Source organism: Dryobates pubescens, chromosome 4, assembly GCF_014839835.1.
Source record: "Dryobates pubescens isolate bDryPub1 chromosome 4, bDryPub1.pri, whole genome shotgun sequence".
Lineage (NCBI taxonomy): Eukaryota > Metazoa > Chordata > Aves > Piciformes > Picidae > Dryobates > Dryobates pubescens.
Genome location: NC_071615.1, coordinates 5,441,346 through 5,456,919, shown reverse-complemented (window position 1 = coordinate 5,456,919; position 15,574 = coordinate 5,441,346). Strand labels below are relative to the sequence as shown.

At 44.3% G+C, this 15,574-nt stretch overlaps 2 protein-coding genes across 5 annotated transcripts in view; both read right to left on the bottom strand.

Annotated features, from left to right (window-relative positions):
* Positions 1-9,348, bottom strand: part of C4H7orf50 (chromosome 4 C7orf50 homolog) — a 153,683-nt gene extending 144,335 nt beyond the window's left edge. The window contains exons 1-2 of the mRNA XM_054180368.1: positions 9,270-9,348; positions 7,634-7,779 (exon numbers count right to left, since the gene is read on the bottom strand). Coding sequence (XP_054036343.1) covers positions 7,634-7,765 — 132 coding nt within the window. The 5' untranslated portion in view covers positions 7,766-7,779; positions 9,270-9,348. The remainder of the gene's footprint in view (positions 1-7,633; positions 7,780-9,269) is intronic.
* Positions 9,349-11,129: 1,781 nt separating this feature from the next.
* Positions 11,130-15,290, bottom strand: ZFAND2A (zinc finger AN1-type containing 2A). Of its 4 annotated transcripts, none has more exons than XR_008462236.1 (6): positions 15,216-15,290; positions 14,470-14,564; positions 13,623-13,754; positions 13,283-13,434; positions 12,686-12,896; positions 11,130-12,268 (listed from the first exon to the last, which is right to left on the bottom strand). XR_008462236.1 is itself a non-coding variant. In XM_054161307.1 (6 exons), the coding sequence occupies exons 1-6, from the start codon at positions 15,268-15,270 to the stop codon at positions 12,259-12,261; spliced, it is 534 nt and encodes a 177-aa protein (XP_054017282.1). In that variant the 5' UTR covers positions 15,271-15,290; the 3' UTR covers positions 11,136-12,258. The 4 variants fall into 4 exon arrangements, 3 of the variants coding, with proteins under 3 accessions (XP_054017282.1, XP_054017283.1, XP_009907013.1); XM_054161307.1 differs by having other exon boundaries at positions 11,136-12,268; positions 12,686-12,775; XM_054161308.1 differs by lacking the exon at positions 11,130-12,268 and having other exon boundaries at positions 12,682-12,775.
* Between the last annotated feature and the right edge of the window lie 284 nt (positions 15,291-15,574).

Here is a 15,574-nt window from a genome sequence, read left to right as displayed (position 1 = left end):
TGTACATATCTTGAGGTTTTGAGCCAGTTTTTCTATATTCATCAATTTGGACCTTTTCCAGCAATTTTCATTTCTGATGTTTGTCACTATGAGTTAGAAGTCATTAGCATAGAACCAGGGGGAAAAAAAAGAAAAAAGTCATAATTGACAGAAAACAGAGTTCTTACTGGGCTGGAGCTGAGCAACACATTGTCAAGCAGACCTGGCCCCTGCTCCTTACTCCAACTACTGCTCCAAGATCGTTACTCAACAAATTCAGCCCACGAGCAGGAAGGAATCTTGTGCTGAATTTCAAGTTTGTGAATATATTTGCAGCTAAGTCATGAAAGCAAGGATTTATGTTGGAAACCTAACAAGAACCATCAAGGAGGTCTCACCACTAAGTAAAGAACGGCAGCAGAGAGGAAATGTCAAGTACAGGATTCCAAGAAGAGATGGAAGAAATCCCCCCTCAAAAAGCAAAGATGGGGCAATCGCGTTTCACCACCAAATTCCTCATCACTTTAATGCCCCAGCTATATTGATAAAAGGAAAGAACTAACTTTGAATGTGGGCAGATTGAGGCACATACACAGAATTAGCAGGAAACTCTTGCTGGTGGATATGTAACAGAGAATGCACAACTCCTTTAAACAAAAGTAAGAGCCGCACCACATATTGTTTATACCAAACACAGTTGGAGACGTGAGCCTTTCGCCTGGGAAAACCATCTTCAAAGTAGCAACTGTTTTCCCAGCTGTGAATACTCTTTCCTGGGAAATCTGTTCCTACCATTACAAAAATAATTTTCAAAGGAATGCAAAATTATTCAGCCTAATCTATGCATATCCATACTTCAGTCGCTGTTTTGTACCTTCTTCAGACACGTCTGTTTACGAAAGGCCTCCTGTTCTCTATAAGCACTGTATGGTGTCACAACCAAATTTACCTCTTAAAAAAAAGATAAAAATGTATGGTTCATTTAATGAAAATATTTTAAAGCAACTCTTATCAATATTCTAATGAAAAAATTGTTAGCAGGAAACAAATGCTTCACTACCGTAAGCAGCTGCCCTCAAATGCCTGTTGAGGACAGACTGAAAGAGTTGGGGCTGTTCAGTCTGGAGAAAAGAAGGCTCCGAGGTGACCTTATTGTGGCCTTCCAGTATCTGAAGGGGGCCTGCAAGAAGGCTGGGGAGGGACTTCTTAGGATATCAGGTAGTGATAGGACTAGGGGGAACTGAATGAAGCTGGAGGTGGTGAGATTCAGACTGGACGTGAGGAAGAAGTTCTTCACCGTGAGAGTGGTGAAGCCCTGGAATGGGTTGTCATGGGACCCATCCCTGGAGGTGTTTAAGACCAGGCTAGATGAGGCTCTGGCCAGCCTGATCTAGTGTGAGGTGTCCCTGCCCATGGCAGGGGGGTTGGAACCAGATGATCCTTGTGGTCCCCTCCAGCCCTGACTGATTCTATGATTCTAAATAGATAAGAAAAGGTACAAATCAAGATGTCACACAGCAAGTCACAAAAGCCACATGGGTTTAGAGCTTCATGCCTTTTTTTTATCAGCCATCAGAAGGCCATCATACATTAAGGCAGCAAGTAGCCAGTAGGCCAGCAAACTTGGCTCTTTCTGCAAGTAAAAACAAACAAACAGCCCACACAAATGAAACGAGAACAGACATTCAACAGAAAGGTAGCCCAAAGAAAAGAGAACAGAACCAAGGTTCCAGTTACAGACTGACCAAACCCAGCAGACTAACGAGATCACATTAATACCCACATTGACATTTAATTATGCCATTTTGAGCAATAGCCATCACTTCCCCTTTATCACCAGAAAATGCTAACTGCTGATGTATCCTTACATCAAGGCATTGAGGGGAGACAGAGGGACTGGGGAAAGATGAAAGATTATGTCATCCTCTCTTCATAACACGGACAAAACTCTATTTGCATGCTGGAGATACTTTTCAAATGGTTACCAAAAGGTCCAGAACAAGATTCTTAATTTAGGGGGCCATGCTAAATAATCCAACTAAGCTTTTAATATCTAAGATTCTACATTGTTTCTACATACTTCTTCAACAAACAGTTAATAACCCCGGATAACACTAATGCATACAACAGAGGATTAAACCAGTAAAGCAAGGCTAAACAAATGCAGGAAGAGTCAACAGTGGAATTTTAATGCAAGCAATTTCCTAACCATATTTTTAATGCATATAAGGCATACCTAATATTGGCAGCCTGGCAAGCAGAAGAAAATCCTGCAACACCACACCAAGTTGTAACTTCACTGCAATTTTTTAGGGGGGAGGGTGGGAAGCAAAACAAGTTATTTGGGTGGCTATAAGATAAGCTTCCCATTAGTTAAAACAAAATAAACAAGCAAATGGAATAATAAAGGATTACTGAGTTTGTTTGCACACCATCCACAACTCATTATTGCAACCACGGTCCTTGGCATAAATTAGTGGCTTGTCAAATAAACAAATACACTTTCCGCTGATAGCTTTACAGTATCTGCTTGATAGGTTTTGTTGCATGGATGCCTGGTTTGCCTTCATTAAACATTCAAATTGCTACCCCAGGTACCTGATTACAAGCAGCACAAGAGATGGCATCAAAGCATTCCAAGCTATTCCGCCAAGCTCACGACAAAACGTTTGTCTCTACAGCTTAGACACAATTTTATGGGGGGGGGGGGGGGTCCACCACTACAAGGAAACAATGATTTTAAAGAATTGGGGTGGGGGTTTTGTTTGGTGGTTACTAGGTTAGTAACTCTTTATTAGTCTTTATGTTAACATCCAAATGGCTGAGCAGAAAAACCCCTTTCCCTACGAATTTTAGCCGGTTTTCCAGTCAGCAATCAGACCTCACTGTTTGGGCACCTGCATGCTAGGCCTCTGCTTAAGGAAACACCATGAGCTACTTGTTTATTTGCCATTGTTTGGACTATCTGTATGGAATCTCAAAAATTAAATTCCTTTCCCACTGATTTCTTTTTTTGTTGTTGTTTGGCTTTATCTGGGGAAAACATTGATACCTCCTCCTCCAACCATTTACAGTGCTGAAGACAAGGAGGAGCCACCCCACTGGCTGTCTGAGCATTACCTAAAGTACCCTTCCACCACAGACAACAGGATCTGATTTATAAAGATCGACTGCCTCTTGGTCACTGTAATTTTCCTTAAAGTATACAGTGTTTACTAGACTAAATTGAGCAGAAACCAGGAAATTAATATTGGTTTCTATGGATTATGAATTTTAAGTCTTGCCCAATAGATGTTCAACTCTGGAAGAACTGTCTGTACAAAGCCTGCAGCTCTGAAAACAGCACTGGAGAAACAACATCTACCCTTAAGTTACCAGAACAGAACAAGACCAGATCAGATCAGACCAGGTTGGAAGAGACCTTTGAGATCCTTGTGTCCAACCTATCATCCAACACCATCTAACCAACTAAACCATGGCACCAAGCACCCCATCAAGTCTCCTCCTAAACTACCTCCAGTGATGGTGACTCCACCACCTCCCCAGGCAGCCCATTTGACTTAGTTCATCACATATGAGACTCCTTCAGAGAGGCTGGAATCTACCCATCCTTAAAAATGCAACAGGGCAGCCCATTCCAATGGCAAATCACTCTCTCTGTGTAGAATTTCTTCCTAACATCCAGTCTAAACCTCCCCTGGCACAGCTTGAGACTGTGTCCTCTTGTTCTGGTGCTGGTTGCCTAGGAGAAGAGACCAGCCCCCACCTGTCTACAGCCTCCCTTCAAATAGTTGTAGAGAGCAATAAGGTCTCCTCTGAGCCTGCTCTCCTCTAGGCTAAACAACCCCAGCTCCCTCAGCCTCTCCTCATAGGGCTTGTGTTCCAAGCCCCTCCCCAGCTTTGTTGCCCTTCTCTGAACACGTTCCAGCAACTCAACATCTTTCCTAAACTGAGGGGCCCAGAACTGGACACAGTACTCAAGGTGTAGATTAAAAGATCCTTTGGTACAGTAAGGTCCTTCTGAATAGGACTCAAACCACAACACATTGTTCCCCACATACAGTGCTGTGTCAGTACTGCTGTTTCAATAAGCTTCATAGCACTAAGGCAGCTAAAATTCAGAAGGAATCCATAAACAGAAGCAAGACACAAGTAACTGCAAATGGGCACTGATAACATTTCTGTTATTTCAAGAGGGTTGGCAATATCATAAATATTATGTTTCTGAGGAATAAAACAAAATTGATTTGTCTCAGACAGAGCCCATCAGGAAGCCTTTACTATGAAACCAGTATTTAAGTTCAGATGACCAATCTGGTTGGCATCTTTTAAATCTCTCTTCTTTATGCCCATATTATGTGACAATGCAAAAGAATAAACCCAAACTATCAGAAGGTTTAACATACAAGCATGTTAGTAAATGACAGAACCCTTAAAAACCAAGTAAAACTTAATGTCCAGGCAGTAAAAGAATTCAAATAAGTTTAAAAATGTGAGTTTTATTGTCAAGCAGCTAAACAAAACAGCAACATTATCAAGGTCTGTCAGAAGAAGCACAAGGCTGAATTAAGTTTGAAATCTCACATTGCTCAGCTCCACTAGAGGTGGGTCATTGAGAGCTGGGTGGTTCCAAGACCATTCATGAAAACATTTACATTGGTCTTGAATTGCTCCTTGCTATTTAACATAAACAGAAGACACTGAGCAGATGAAAATCAATAAAACACCAAGATTACTCTGAAAGGTCGAGTTGTTCCAAGGGAAGAAATGGTTTAGTGTTAGGCTGGTGAGAATTTTGGAAACAAATTTCAGGAAGGAATGATCAATGTACACTAAATTCAGCCACTTAAGACACATTCCAAGTTGCCTGCCTGTAGCTCTATTACAAAATCAATTACAGATTTACGTTTTCCACTTCAGAGCCTAAAATTGCTGCACTAAAAGGGGGGGGGGGGAAGTAAATCAAAGGAAAACTGACTTAATGAATCAATGAAACCTCTCTCCCCCCCAAGCAGAAACAGTCTGTTACATCACTGTCTTTTGACTTGGTTCATCACATATGAGACTCCTTCAGAGAAGCTGGAGTCTACCCATCCTTAAAAATGCAACAGAGAAAAGTTATCTTTCATTCAGTTACTGCATTAAAAGTCAATCACAGCTCATCACAACCCAGCTGTCACTCTTCAGGAATTTCTGGAGCTCTATCAAGATTCCAGCTTATTTTAAAGCAACAGAAATAAATTCAAAGGAAGTAAAGGCTGCAGAATAAACACTCCCAGCAGCTGTCTTCGTTTTTGTTCCAAATTCCGTCTTCTGAATCATGCAGACTTAACCGAGCACATCCCTGCTGCCTCACAGTACACACAAAGCAATTCTACCTTGCCTGAGAAGGTTTGATGCCATTGTGGCAAAGCTTGATGCCATTGTGACTTCCCTGAATCGTTCACACAAAGCTGGGAGCGCACACACACTGAGTAACAACCCTAAGGTGGTAAAAGAACTAACTTTCATTCACTGTTTCTGAAGTAAAGTTACGTAAGATCTGCCTAGTATCTTTCACCCTCAACACCCATTACAAACAAACAATGTTTGTTTACTACCTTATTCTTTCCTACTATCAACAGTTACAGTTTACAAAGTTGATGCCAAAACATGGCCTGCCACAGACCTTAAGATGATAGTCCCTGAAATTGATGCTATAGACATAATTAAAGCCAACCACTGACACCAGCTTCTGTAACTCTAAGAACTGCTGTGCCTAGTGGTGTTCCTTATAGTATTAAGGATTCCTCTTTCCACTTCATATTTGTTCTTTCTTTCACAGAGGAGAGGCTAAGAGAGCTGGGGTTTAGCCTGGAGAAGAGGAGGCTCAGGGGAGACCTTATTGCTGTCTACAACTACCTGAAGTGAAGTTGTAGCCAGGTGGGGGTTGGTCTCTTGTCCCAGGCAAACAGCACCAGAACAAAAGGACACAGTCTCAAGCTGCGCCAGGGGAGGTTTAGGCTGGATGATAGGAAGAAGTTCTTCACAGAAAGAGAGATTGGCCACTGGAATGGGCTGCCCAGGGAGGTGGTGGAGTTACCATCACTGGAGGTGTTTAGGAAGAGACTGGATGGGGCGCTTGGTGCCGCGGTTTAGTTGATTAGATGGTGTTGGGTGATAGGCTGGACTTGATCTCAAAGGTCTCTTCCAACCTGGTTACTTCTATTCTATTCTAGTGGTGTTCCTTATAGTATTAAGGATTCCTCTTTCCACTTCATATTTGCTCTTTCTTTCACAGTCCTACAGTCTGCATAGCCAATAAAAACTAATTTAGGGGTTCGAAGAACTCATCACTTCTGCGATTCTGTGACATCAGATGGCCCTGCTTGCTGGAGGCTTGAAGCCTGCTTGGGATTTATTCTTTTTTTCCACTTTTATATGAAATTACACAGATTGTCACAGGCAACACATTTTTAATTTTGACATTTCAATTTCACACTGGTTTATCCTGGAAAATTATTTTCACTCAAATTGAATTATGTGACTCTAAAGTTGGTCATGCAGGCTCTACAAAGGAAAGAAGGCACAGTCCCTCTTATTAAGCTGTAAATACCAGATTTTTCCATTTTTGCTTTGATACAAAGAAGCAATCTGTCCCTGCTTAGAAACATTTCTGCTGAGTTCAGAACTGCAAGAATTTACAGACCTCTGAATAGCTACTGCCAATGGGTTGGATTTTCTGATACTATACTTCACTGACTCAAAATGCAATAGCCTGAAACAGTTACGCTCACAAAAGGTCTCAGAAATAGTCTTGTCAGTGAGTTCAAATAAAGTCTAACAACAAAATAAGTAATTTAGTTATGACCCATACATATCATGATAAATGAAGCAACAAGCAGCTTTCACATCTCTCTTATGTTAGGCCAGGAAACATTAAGACAGCTTTTAAGACCATGGTTTAACATCAGCTTGAGAAACAGCCAAAACCAAACCAACCAAACAACCCCCGCAACTTCGCCTTTCTGGGTCCACTTCTCAACAGTATCAAACCACTTCATATTTCTTTGATCCACACTTTACAGTAACCACTCAGAACAGCAGAATTCAATCACCCTGTTTATGTATCATTTCCACCACACAAAAACTTCCAGCTCTAAGTTTCCACGTCAATAACATCTTGGTATCGCTGATTTCACTCTCAGAAAATTCATTCATAAGCTGTTCAATAACAAAAAAGAGACTGCTGACACCTTCTGGCCACTTGACATTAAGTCCAAAAAATCAAAAGGATTTCCAAGAAAACATCTTTCATGGTTTTTTTTTTCCAACCACTTAGGATCACATGAAGACTTAAGCGACGCCCGTACTGCCATATGACAGTTGCACAAAGCTGTTTCCTTCGCCTTTCACCCACATTCTCTCACCCACTTCTCTCTCTTTCACAGAAGCATCCAGAACAACTGGGTGCTCTCACTGCTGCACCCACATCCAGATGTGGCTTAATATTAGTCTTCTCAAATTTCACTCTAGGTCTATCACATCCAAGGAATCATTGCAAATGAATCAAATAGTACAGACTCAGCACTGAACCTCTAAAGCCATCCCACATTACAGGTGACATTATATCCACATCTCATTGAATTAAAAAGTCAAAACTGGGAGAAGATACCTGCAGATCTTGTTTCTTTTTCTCTGGTTCACTTTCTGATTCCAGCTCTTCCTGTTGGGCCACAGGTTGCTTGAGCTTTTTTCTCTTTTCTGCCTTCTTTTCTTTTTTTTCCACATTCATTTTTGGCATCATAAAATAAAACTAACCTGTAATAGAAAACACTGCAATTAGAACCTTATATATATATAAAATACCAGTTAACTTTGTATATATGACTATGTATAACAATTATTTGTGACTACTTCACTAGGAAATCTATGTCTGCACTTAATTTTGACCCAGTTTGGGGATTTTTCACCGTGCTTCCCTTAGGAATACATTAAACTACTGTAGAACTAGACTTGCACTCCTGCTGAAAACTCAACACCTAATGCTCCTTGAGGCAAATGTTTCACTGACCTTTCTGGTAGTAATTCCCCATAACTGATGCTGTTCCACATGGAACTGCTTGCTCAATTGGCTGCCTCAGATAATGCCAATCAGCTCTCTCCTCAGAGCACATGAGTGTGTCTGTTAGTCATCTCATTAACGTGTATGTATATACACACATACCCCTACTTTGTTACTAAACAGATAAACTATCAGTTCTGCTTAAACTGCATGTTTCCCTGCTTTCATAGAAACCAATACGGAAAAAAAGGTGCTCAAAGAGTTTTGCCTCACAACTGTTATCTTTCCGTTTTGTCACAGGTTGAGTTGAATCTGCTGCTGATACTCAACACCACGCTGCCATCGTGCCAGCTTCAAAATGAAAGTGCTGGGTGGAGCAAAGTAGGAGGGGGTTTGAAGTTCACATTGTAACAAGAAGCTTCCTGTTCTGGTTGGTGCTTCTGGTTTTCGGGCTTTTTTCGGGGGGGGGTTGGTTTTTCATGCCAGCAGGCTGCAGCTCAGGAGTTGAGGGGAGGTCGCTGGCTTCTGGTGCTGCTTCTGCATTTTGCTGCACTTCTCTAAAAATTCTGCATTGGATTATCTTATTTCCAGTAAAGCTCTTTATCTCAACCCAGAATTTGGGGTTCTGCGTGTTACTTTCCTTCCTATCTGTGTGGGGCAGAGAGGCTTGTGAGAGCAGGCTGTATTAGCCCAGGACGCAGCCACACTTGTAGGACCGCTGCGTACAGCGCTGGGGAGTCACCGCCTCGCTGGTTTCCCAACACAACACCCTGGGTTTATTTTTCCTTTTACTGAGGAGTGAGCTACGACCTTGTAACTAGAAAGGTTTTAATCTGAATTACATCTTCTCAAGTGCAGCCACATGAGCATCTCACAAGGGAAAGCCAACGTTCCTATCCTGGCTCCAGCACTATTCTCCGCAGGGTATACCTCGCACCCAGCTCCCGCTGAGGGGATCGTGGGCAGGCGGCTGGGAAGCGAGAGAAAGAAACAGAACCGAGAACGGGGTGCGGAGGGTGGTTGTGAAAGAAGAAAGGGAAGGAGCCCCTTAGTCACCGCCACCACGCCTGTGTCCGAGCCACCCCAGCCGTCCCACAATCCCAGGCCAGGAGGAGCAGGGAGACCCCCAGGGTTACCTACACCCCCCGCAGCTGTCGTTGCCCCACGACGGCTCGGTGCCCACAGGTAGCCCCATAGAGCGGGCAACACAGAACGCAAATCCCCCTCGCCCCGTCCCCTCACGCACCTCTTAGACCCGCCTCCGCTGCACCTTTAACTGAGTCCCACGCTTGGCGTCGCAGCCCGCCCCCTTCCTCCCACTGGCTACAAGTAGAGAACAGAGGCGTCTGGTTGGTTCTCAGCGTGCCAATCTGTAACAATAGCCAGTAAGACGCCAGGCCCGGAATTAAAACGCCCGCCTGGAACACGTGTGCAGAGGTGTGCTCGGCCGGCTTTGGCGGCCTGCGTGACGTCATCTCTCTGCGCCGAGATCCGCCGCGGCAGACGGCTCCGCCCTATGGATTGGCTCCACCCCACCGTTGCCTGGGTGATCCCCGCAGGGCTCGGGATCCACCCGCCGGGTTCTGCCGGGAATCTACCCCCGGTTTTGCGAGGGATCCACCCCTCGCTGGCGGTGGAGGACACCCGGTGCATGGCCAGCTCTGGTGCTCCCCGCACAAGCCGGGGTACTGCAGGTCGCCCGTGCCAGAGATGCGGCTCTCTGGAGGATGGTGGTGATTCCTTTTAGCCAGCAGTTCCCAAAGGCTCCGTGCCGAAGACAGCGTTCCCTGCTGTCCTAACCGGCTGTGAGGGAACGTGCCGGGAAGAGCCAGAAGCTGCGGTTTGAGGGAACGAGAAAACATCTCCCAGGACAAGGTTTCCAGGGAACAATTTGCTTTCCATGTTTTCATTGTCTATAAATACAACGTAAACGTTTCCATTTCCCTCGGTAATTTAAGGGCGAGAATATTTACCACAAACACAAGGAGCAACTGCGCCAGGGGACGTTTAGGCTCGAGGTGAGGAGAAAGCTCTTCACAGAGTTGTTAGCCATTGGAATGTGCTGCCCAGGGAGGTGGTGGAGTCACTGTCCCTGGAGGTGCTCAAAAAGGGATTGGATGTGGCATTTGAAGCCATGATTTAGTAATCATGAGGTCTTGGGTGACAGGTTGGACTTGATGATCTTTTCCAACCTTATTGATTCTATGATTATGACAACCTTAAATAAGGCTTTGTTTCTGTTTGTTCATCCCAGTAGCAGCCAAGATGCTGGCTCTGGTAGCAGATGGCTGTTGACAACAACTCTGCACCATTGCATGCACCCTCACACTCCTGTCCAAACAGGGGTCACATCTTCTGCCATTCCCCTCCTTCCCCCTTCTCCCCACACCACATGATGCAAATCCTGTCCCCCACTCATCACTTCTCAGCTCTGGTCTATCCCCTCAAGCCATGGTCAGCACCTGGTGCTCTGCAGTGAAAAACTTCTTCTCATAGCACCAGTATTGTTTGATTATATATTACACAGGAAGACTATAGACATCCTCCTGTTGTAGCACTAGGGCTGAGTTATGGCTCTAGAGCACAGGATAATCAGCAGGTGGTGGTATCTAAAATTAGAGTTGTAATTTAAGCTGTTGTTCCAATGCAAATAGGGAAGACATGTTTTCTATGTTTAGACCTCCTAAAATGATGATTGTTTTATTACACATCCTATTGTGACATCCTGTGGTTAAACACAGTATTACAGATACTCTCACATCACAATTTTGATCACAACTGCATAAAATTAGACTACATGAAATCAGCAGTGGTACCTCTTGCCTACATTACAGCTGTGCTGGACATAAATTCTACTATCTCTGCCCTTTCTGATGAGAGGCCCACAACTCAATCTATTGATTGTTTGCATGCTACCCCTGTGAGGGACCATAAATCCACATTTCCTCTTTAGGCAGCATTTGTACTCTAAGAATTAAGCCTCTTCAAAGAGAAACAAGAGGCACATAAAAGTCTGCACAACTGCAGAACAAACACGTCAAGGGTGTATAAAGCACATGTACTAACCACACTAAGGCACACATCTCTTGCAATATTATCAAAGATTATTTTTCCCAGGTCAGGGAACACAGCATTCTCTGCTACACAAACTGCTCAGCCTCCCAACCTCAGCAGAACAGTGCTGTGCACTCATAGCTGCAGGGACTGCAATTACCCTTCAGTTAGTCCTAACCCAACACCCCAACCCACCAGCCCCAGTGTGCAGAGGAATGGTTCCAATGACACATGAAATTGAGGTCTTGACCCCCCTGACATCATCAGTAAGCCCTGGCATTTTTCTCACAATTAGCTGGATGAAAGGTCTCTTTAGATCCCAGCTGGGGAATTAGTATTGTTCATTAACAGCACATTTCCATTTCATCAGCCTACAATATTCTAGGCCTCAAGCTAAGCAGCTGGATATTCATGCAGTTTTAAACAGCCAAGATAGCTGATCAGAATAATAGATGGAACATATCTGCTATGTCTTCACTTGTTTAAGCTTTGTGGAATGACAGCATGAGTGGCCTCCCTAGACAGGGTTGTATTTTGGCCTCATTCTCATTACAGGAGACAGTTAATTCTATTTCCCCTGCCTTTTCCCTGCCAGCTAAAGAAAATACCAATGCAAATCTAGATTCCCCTCTAAGGTGCAATAAATCATGAAGAATGATATTGTGCACATCCCTGAGCACTAGCCTTCAGTGAATTGTTTAAGGTAAGCCTAGAAAAACTAGGTATGGGCATTATAAATCAAACACTTCCAATGATATTCAGAAACCAAGAGGCAGCTTATATGAAGCTTGCTTCATGCTGATGTTTTATCAAGCAGAATGCTAAACTGTGTGCCAGTTCACTCCCAAAATTGAGACATCACAGTAGCTTGTATTTCAAGCTTTCACTTTAGGAAACTCATGGTTCAGACAGGACAAAACACAGCCAGCTTTAAGTCATGCTAATTTTAGTTGTCTTCCTACCACCATGCCCCATTTCTCTCCAAGTATTTTCCAGTAAGTTCTTACTCCAAATACAGGAACAAACAAAGCTGGCTTGAAAAGAGTGACAGTTTATTGAATGCATAAACCATTGATATAAAAATAACTTAACTGCATAGGAAAATAAATCTGATTACATCAAGAACTGTAGACAAAATTAACTTTGAAGTAGAGGTTTGATCCAGGTGTGAGGAGCCTCCACTATCTGGATCTGAAAGACAAATGAAAATACTGTAAGGGTTATGCACCTAAAACTTGCAGGCACAAGGGGTTACAACACAGCAGGGAAGGGCATGAGCCACATTTTAACTCAGACACTCCCTATACCTCCCTCAGTATGACACTATTTTACTGGGACTTGACCAAGCCTCACACTGAGCAGGTGGGAGACCAACCTGCTGCTACAATTTGCTGTCCTAATGCTTGTGTCTATATGGTTATTTCAACTGCTACAGGTCAAAATAAAAATGTACTTGTGCTGTCAGAACCGCTCCACCGCATTGCCAACGCCAGCTAAAGGTCAACTGCCAAGCCTTGAGCAGTTAGAGGTAGGACAGTGGCACTCCTACACCGTGTTGACACAAGACTATTTTAAAACAATGTTTATCTTTACTCCTGCAGCTGTTACCTGTTGTGCTGAAGGCTCCCATTAGATGGCACTCCAATTGCTCCCGCTGACTTCAAGGCAGCTTCAGAGGCTCTCATCAGGGCTGCATACCTACAAAGAAATAAAGCCAGGCTCAGCACAGCACCAGGAGTTTCACTCTTTCATCCAGTTCATCTGCATCCATCACACAAGTTTTACAGCTCTCTGCACAGAGCAGTGAAGGTCCATCTGCCTGCAAAAGACTTGTTTATTAAAACCAAGTTCATACTTGGCCTAGCAAAGTATTGCCTGTTCTTGGTTATTTCAGAGGACTGGGCAGAACTTTGGGATTCTAGTAGTAAGAGCCAGATCTCAAAGGGTACTTGAGCTGGTCAGTGCATATTCTCAGTTAGGAGAGACTGGTAAAAGTAGGCTTGGAAGAGTTTTAGGAAAACATTTGACAGGCTTATTACCTCAGCTCACAAAGTTTTAGAACTGAAGCCTGAGATAAAGAGGAAATAGTGAGTATTTTATGGATGTGATCAAAATTTTACAGAACTCCCTATCTGAGCTCCCCACCAACTCCTGACACTAGCTGGAATTTCAGCTCATGCTCAAAGCATTATAAATCCAGCTTACCCTGCTTTGGAGGTGGGATGGCTGCTCCCTTTACAGTTGTGATCCAGAGGATGTCGATGTTTTATGCAGAAATTGCCACCACACTGTTCACAAACTACCTTCATCATCTCTTTCCTTTTGCAGCCTGGCTTTAGGCATTTGTTGGTGAAGATCTACATGTAACAGAAGACATTAAGGTAGTAGTGCTTGCTTGCTTTCTGTGATCAGCTTCAACCCATGACCAAGCTGAAGCGCAAAGAATTAAGATAACACAGAGCAAGTGCCTAACAGGTTCTGCTGTCAGGTGATCTAACTTCACAAGAATTACATAGACAGTGTGGATTAAGAGCAGTTTCCTTACCCTCTGCCTTTGCTGTGATGGATTGTATTTGCAGTCCTTATCCATGTGGGCTCCTACTACAATATCTGGTATTTCCCCTTTCTGTACTGGAATGGGTGCATTACAGAGAGGACACACTGGAACCTGCACATTCTAAGAACATACAACACAGGTTAGTCCAATTTTTCTCTCCTCACCCTTCTCATACCCATGGTCAATAGAAGCCTATTCACAGGTGGGTTTTGTTCTACTTGTTTACCAAAGCTTTTAAGGATACTTCCTGAAGGTAACTGCAGATCATTATCCAAACCAAATCAGTTTGTAGCAACATTTGGTAAGTCTACTTAAAGTATACCTCCACATTTTCTGGAATTATAGCCTGGGCCAGATACTAAAGTTTAGCTCCACTTACTCTATTTATTTCTCCTGTGGTTCCATGTTTGCTGTCTTTCAACTTAAAGAACTAAGGCTGCAGAAAGTTTTAGGTCACAATGCACTGCTTAGACTAGAAAGCATTCCTCCCCAGGATGATGCAGTTTAAGTGAAGGCAATGAGAATTTAGCAGCACTGACCACATATTTGAAATACAGCTGTGTCATTAGTTTACATCTCACAGTTCTCCCATCCCCTTCAACTGAAGTCACAGGTCATAGAATCAACAAGGTTGGAAAAGAGCTCAAAGATCACGAAGTCCAACCTTTCACCCAGCACCTCATGACTACTGGACCATGGCACCAAGTGCCACATCCAATCCCCTCTTGAACACCTCCAGGGGCAGCAACTCCACCACCTTCATATTTCAGAGCAGCCTTCTATGTGACTTGGCAATTCTGCAGGGTGAATTACTGACTGGTGAATAGGAACTTACTTTTTTGTAGGCAGAGCTACACTTGTGGTTATCGTAACGGATGTGATCTTTACAGAAGACCTCCCCACAAGCATCGCATCTCAGAGGAAGGAAATCTGTCAGAGGAATGGAAAAAAAAAAGAAAATGGATTCTCATGGAGCAAAGTTTACAGCTGTAAGAGTACACACCAAAGGCTACAAGTAAATCCTAGAGCAAATAATTTTTATCTAGTCACACTGCAATTTTTTTTCTGGAGAAAGGATACCATTTCTCACAAAACGTTCAAACTAAAGTAAGTGACAAGCTCTCCCTCTTTTCACCCACACTGCTAGAATAACACCAGCCACAAGCCTCGGGAGCTCCTTGAATGCAGAAACTTTAGAGAGGCACTAGTCAGGCACTAGGAGTTGAAGCACAAACACGAAGCCCAGACTCCAAAAAAGTTTTCAGTCTTAAAAAACCACTCCGCAACAGTGTAACAACATGCGAGAACAAAACACACTCGGCTCACTCCTTACTCTTTATTAGAGCAATTGAAGAGCGGTTACAGAGACAACAGCACTGGTACCTGCCCCTGAGCAAAGCACCCTTGCACAAACTCGGGAAACAGGAATTGCCCCCCCTGCCCAGTACACAAGCTGTCCTCCCTTACGAGCGCCACTTGAACGGGTGTTCCCCGGTGCTGCCAAGCACGTCTCGGGGAGCCGGTGCCCACCGACAGCTCCCTCCCGAAAGCGCAGAAGCTCTCAACCGCGACCGCTCTTACCCAGCTGCTTGCAAGTGCGCTCCGAGCAGTGCTCGCCCAGCTCCGGGAACTCCATAGCCGCGGGACCCTCACACCAAGCACCAGCCAACCCCACACAGCTGGCGCCGGCGCCGCTTTTATGCGCCCGCCGCTGACTCACCCACGTGCTGAGTCACGCCGCCTCCCGCCCCGGCCACCGCGGATGACGTCAGGGCAAGCCGAGCCAATGGCGTGCCTCGCTCTCCGTCGCCGGCTGTGTGCGTTCTAGGCGGATGGCCAATCAGCGGCCGGGGGGGGCGTGCTGAGTCACGCTCCGGGGCGGGGCCGTGACGGGGCAGGTCGGGCATGGGCATGACGAAGCTGGTGGAGAGACTAGAGCA